General features: G+C 42.1%; 1 protein-coding gene across 1 annotated transcript in view; it reads right to left on the minus strand.

Moving 5' to 3' along the window:
- The window catches only part of LOC109933983 (calmodulin-binding transcription activator 1-like), a 1,079,584-nt gene that overhangs the window by 489,551 nt on the left and 584,033 nt on the right, over positions 1–6,000 (minus strand). The window contains exon 5 of the mRNA XM_048614878.1: positions 4,192–4,327. Coding sequence (XP_048470835.1) covers positions 4,192–4,327 — 136 coding nt within the window. The remainder of the gene's footprint in view (positions 1–4,191; positions 4,328–6,000) is intronic.

A 6,000-nucleotide genomic window follows, 5' to 3' on the forward strand; every position in this document is an offset into this window, starting at 1 on the left:
TTGGAAATCAGTCGGGGTTTCCCCAGTGGCCCAGTTGGGAACTGCTTTAATGTGTGTAAAATTGAGGTACAGGAAAGTCCAATTTTCATTTCCATCTTCATTCCGGGTTACCTGCTCAGAGACTGGGTGTAGGTGAGCCTGTGCAATTGATTTCACTTGTCTCTGAGTTAGTGAAAGGAAATGCTAACCAGTGAGTCTTGTTGAAAAGTGCATGTTGTGGATCTTGTTCAGGGAACAGGATTGAGCTTGACTGTAATACCCTCTCAAGTGAAATAATCCATAAACACTCATTGCCTAGACTTGCTCATGAAGAATGGTCCATTGGAATGAGCTACAGAGAAAGGTCAGCTTCCAAAAAATGGTATCCACCCATACATTTGGACAAAATGAATTCAGTATATCTTTTTCTGCCGTGTAGGGAATTTAAACAAATAATTCTTTACTCAGAGAGTAGTAAGGGCGTGGAATGCCCTGCCTGCAAAAATAGTAGACTCGCCCACTTTAAGGGCATTTAAATGGTCATTGGATAAACATATGGATGATAATGGAATAGTTTAGTTTAGATGGGCTTCAGATTGGTTTCACAGGTCGGCGCAACATCGAGGGCCGAAGGGCCTGTACTGCGCTGTAATGTTCTATGTTCTATGTTCTATAAGGCCATATTTACAACCTAAGAAGAATGAAACTGATAAGGAAATGAAGGAAGATTATTTTTCCTCAAGGGTGATAAGGGTATGGAACAATTTACCAGCATAGGCAGTGGAAAAAGAAACTGAATTAGTTCCATGAAAGAAGCAAAACAAATTCTCGTCAGCAAAAGTGATTCAGAGCTGTTAGAAATTCATATACAGCCTGTTCCCTTACCCATAGCTCCTGGACACCTGTCCCAAGAGCCATGTGTCCTACACTGCATCTACCCATAACCATAGATCCAACACTGCTTGCCCCCATAATTATAGTTCCTACACTGCCCTTTCCCACAACAATAGCTCTCACACTATCTGTTCCCACAACAATGATTCCCATACTGCCTGTTCCCATAACTGTGGCTCTGACACTGCCCATTTCCACAAACGTGGCTCCAACGCTGCCTGTTCCCAGAGTCAGGGCTCTGATGCTGCCTGTTCCCATTGACATGGCTCTGATGCTGCCTGTTGTCACAACTATGGCTTGGACGCCATCTGATCTCTTATTCATGGCTCTAATGCTGCCTGTTCCCATGACCATGGCTCTGGCAATGCCTGTTCCCATAACCATGATTTCTTTATTCTTGCTTCACCTGGCTACTTTACTCTGTGTTCTTTAAGTTGGAGCTTTTGTAGTGTCCACAGCAATAAAACAATAGTCAAATGAAATTTGAAGGTGAAATTAAGTGATCTTAGTAATGGACTTGACATTGGCTTGAAGCATCTAGCAAAGCATGATCCCAGGCCGTGCAACAGGCAGAGTATTTCCAGGTCCAGAGAGTAGGGGAGCACTCACTAGCTCTCTGTTTAAATGTCACACATCTACTTACTAGCTCATAGTACATTCATTACCAGAGCAAGTATAATAAACATATTACCAATTATTAATAAAATGACATGTAACAGGATTTTTCATTACATTTTTCAAATGTGTTCTTGAATATATTCCCACAAGCAGTTTTCTCTATTATGGTATTACTTAATTAACATGATGGCAGAATAAACTTCAAACTCTCATTTTTTTCATATACTGAAGTTGCCAGTGGCTATTCTGTTTTAAGCGTTGGGGTATCATTTGCTGTTGACATTCTGTATTCATAAAATTAGCCCATTTTGCCAATAGCACTGGTGTTTTCTAAACCTATCAATATCAGTGTAATATCACATATTCGAAAGCAGGTGGTGAGCGGTTCAATTAGGAAATGGCACTGCGTCTCCTGAAAGAGTCGTCTCTTAATGGCATTCCAAGTCATGAGCACTCTGGCACCTACCTCAGCTGGCTCACCTTCATATCTGATTCTAGAATTTGTGTCAGCAGGTCACGGTTTGCAACATTGAGGTGTATCACAATCAATCCCAGTCCTGCCCCCAACCAAACACAGAAACTGTCAAAGCTTGAGGGACTGGATCATAAATAGGAGATGGAATCCTGACTGAATTTGTCCCTTTAGTCCATAAGGAGGCAAGCATAACACAATTAATACATTGGGTGAGTTCGACAAGCTCAGTATAAGCTGGTGTTCACACTTGAGTCACTGCATTTGGTTGAATGCCACACAATACTGGGTGCATTCATCTTTCGAGCTATCTAGGAAGTGAAAAGTCTTCATCTGATCTTTGAGCTTACATTCACCAACAGGTCCTCGTTCCTGGCGTCACAGTTAAGTAAGAGAACTGCTTCATTTAAATCCAGCAGATTCCATGTAGCATAAAAGCTTCACTATGTAGAGAAGATCCAAAATAAGCTCACTGAGTCGGTAGGTGCTTTGCCCTCAGCTTTATGGTAGAAAACCTTGGAGGAGGACACGTTGAACTGAGTGATATAACACTCGAATATTAATCCACTTCAGTGGAAGGCTAGTAGTGTGTGCTTTATATTGTATTCTGTTCGGACTTGAACCATGAGATTTTCAAAAAATTTCTTTTGCAGGATAAGGATGTCGCTTGAAAAGCCAGCATTTGTTGCTCACTCTTCACTACCCTTGAGAAGATAGGAGTGAGTTGCCTTCTTGAACAACTGCAGTTCATGTAGTGCAGGTACGCTGTCAGTGCTGTTAGGAAGGGAGTTCCAAGATTTTGACCAAATGACAGGAAAGAAAAGAGACAGTTACAGATGTGAAGCTAGTGGAACACATGAAAGTTCACGTTTTGGGTTGAGACCCTTCTTCAGAAGGGTCTGAATTTTCTGAAGAAGGGTCCTGACCCGAAATGTCAACTTTCCTGCTCCTCTGATGCTGCCTGACCTGCTGTGTTCCTCCAGCTCCACACTGTGTTATCTCTGACTCCAGCATCTGCAGTTCTTGCTATCTCTGACAGGGAAGAAAAATTGTTTAAGTTCTGGATCAGGATTGTGTGTAGCTTGGAGTGGAATTTGCAGGTGGTTGTGCTCCCATCATCTGTTGCTCTTGTCATGCTAAGTGTTTGAGGTCATGGCTTGAGGAGATGCTACAAAGAAGCACTGGGCATATCCATGTGTGAAAACCAAGATAATTCTGACATTTCATTTTAATCCACTGCGCTATCAAGAATCAACCATGCTGTGTGGACCAGACAGGTTATGTTAGTTAGTTCCCTTCCCAAGTTAGTTGGAGGTTTAGGCCATTTCAGCAGCTTTATGACCATGCCAACACATATTGCCACATTCATTGAATTCAATCTCAGTTTGCCACAGTAGGGTTTGAACTCATGAACTGTACAATGCCAGTCCGGTACAAAATGCACTACACTATTAGAACTACTGGCATGGTACCGCAGACTTCTCAAAACACAAACAAAAGGGATGCTGACAGAACTCAGGGAACTTGTCTCCAGTCCTCTCCACAACAAAGTTAATGAAAGAAAAGTCGAGGGAGCGGTGAAGCTGAGCTAACAATTGTACCTTCCCTCATCATTGACCACTGCATACCCTTACTCTACCACTGGTGTAGACTGTGTTTGGAATTAACTCCCTAACTCATCTTACCTTCATAAAGCTCGTCAAGAATTTCCTATAAAGTCAAAAATAACTTGGATGTATATTTGGTCTGATTATGTCTCACCTCTCATCAGCAATCTCACTCTCTTTCCTGAATAAGTCTGCATTATGAAAAGGGTGCGATAAAAATATGCGCTGTTGTTCGCCTTTTGGGGCTTGGCAGCAAGGCTGGGACCAGATTGTTCTCTCAGCTCAGAATACTGGGAATTACAGAAATCTCAGTGAAGGAAAGGGAAGAAAAACAAGCAACAGCAAAAAGTCTTTTTTTTAACATTGTAAGCTGACTCTCAAATTTGAAACAATATCTGGAGGCTTGAGTTTTGAATATTCTGTCAACTCAATAATTCTTAAAATTGTTCTTCTTGTATATCTAAGGTAATACAAGTCTAATTGTCAATTATCAGACTGAAGAGGAAAATAATCACCGCACTATTCCAAAATTCCTTTAGATCAGTCACAGGGTTGCCTTTCTCAAATAAGATTAAATGGGAAAGTACAAAACAGGATTTAGAGTGTTGCTGCAGCCCTTACCTCTACACCTTGCACCTTCAACTTCATGTGATCCTCCCGAGTAGTTTTCCCATCTTTCCGTTTCTTCCAGCAGTAACCATCCTTTCTGTATTTCACCTTCTTCCTGTTGTATAGGATCATGGAACCATTCTGGGGCCTGCAATATTTCAAGGAAGAAACAGGGTTGGAAATAGGGACTCAGGATCCACATAAAACAGTTTTAAAGATACTTGACACCATTCAAAATCAAACCCGTCATGCTTCAATATTTAGGTCTGATGGTGATTTTGCACTTTGAGAATTTTTATGCATGCTACACTCTCTCTCTCAATCTTAATGCCCTCAGTTTCCTAACATGGGTGATGCATGCACTAATCCTTGTTTTAACTCATGGACACTTGGCAAGACCTTTTCCCTACAACCCTCAAGAACACTGAAGCCAACCGTAGCTCTGCTCGTGCTTCCCAGACTAAAGCTAATTAATAGGAGATGTGGTTGCACTGGATGACTTACTACCATAGTTTTATCCTCTGAGGCTGAATGAGACTAACAGAAGTGGAGCATAGAAACAGTGAAAATGGGAGCTGAAGTATGCTATTAGGCCCTTCAAGCCTGCTCCACCATTCTTCTTAGTTTTCACAGAATCCCTATAGTGTGGAAGCAGGCCATTCAGGCCATTCAGCCCATCGAGAGCACACCAACCCTCCAAAGAGCATCCCACCCAGGCCCATCTCCTACTAATCCATCTAGCCTGCACATCCCTAGACACTATGGGCATTTTACCATGGCTAAACCTAACCTGCACATCTTTGGACTGTGGGAGGAAACCAGAGCATCCGGAGGAAATCCACGCAAACACAGGGAGAATGTGCAAACTTCACACAGACAGTCGCCCAACACAGGAATCAAACCCAGGTCTTTGGCGCTGTGAGGCAGCATGTTAACCATTGAGTCATCCTGCTGCCCTGATCATGGCTGATCATCCAACTCAGTACCCTGTTCCTGCTTTAACGCCATATTCTTTGATCCCTTTAGTCCTAAGAACTATATCTAATTGCTTCTTGAAAACATTCAACGTTTTGGCCTCAACTACTTTCTGTAGCAGAGAATTCCACAGGCTCATCACACTCTGAGTGAAAACTTTTCTCCTCTTCTCATTCCTAAATGGCATACCCTATATCTTAAACTCCTGGTTCTGGACTCCATGGTCATCAGAAACATCCAGCATTTATCATGTCTAGTCCTGTTAGAATTTGACAGGTTTCTATGAGATCCCCCATCATGCTTCGAAGCTCCAGTGAATACAGTGTTACCTGACCCATATTCATACATGTCTCTTCAGATGTGAGTCCTGACATCCCTGGAATCTGTCTGGCAAAACTTTTGTGGCCCTTCCTCCATATCCAGAACACCTTTCCTCAGATAAAGAGACCAAATTTACACACAATGCTTCAGGTGTGGTATCACCAAGCCCATGACATACCTGCTCTAGTACTCGAATCTTCTTGCTATGAAGACCATTATCACCACCTGCTGCACCTGCATGCTTACTTTCAGGACTGGTGTATGGGGACACCCAGATCTTGTTGCACCTCTCCCTTTCCAATCCATCGCCACTCAGATAACAGTCTGCCTTCCTGTTCTTGTGGATAGTGGATAGCCTCACATTCATTGACATATCATCCATACTTTTCTATCCTGGAGTAAAATATGTAGCTCCTCCTCTTAAATTGGGTCCATGTCATCAATAATCCAATTCCTAACATTTCATTTATGAACATTATATTATCCTATATCAATTAGTCAATTAACAAGATTTCAGCTCCCATA

The sequence above is a fragment of the Rhincodon typus genome, chromosome 31 (assembly GCF_021869965.1).
Source record: "Rhincodon typus isolate 14 chromosome 31, sRhiTyp1.1, whole genome shotgun sequence".
NCBI classification, from domain to species: Eukaryota; Metazoa; Chordata; class Chondrichthyes; order Orectolobiformes; family Rhincodontidae; genus Rhincodon; species Rhincodon typus.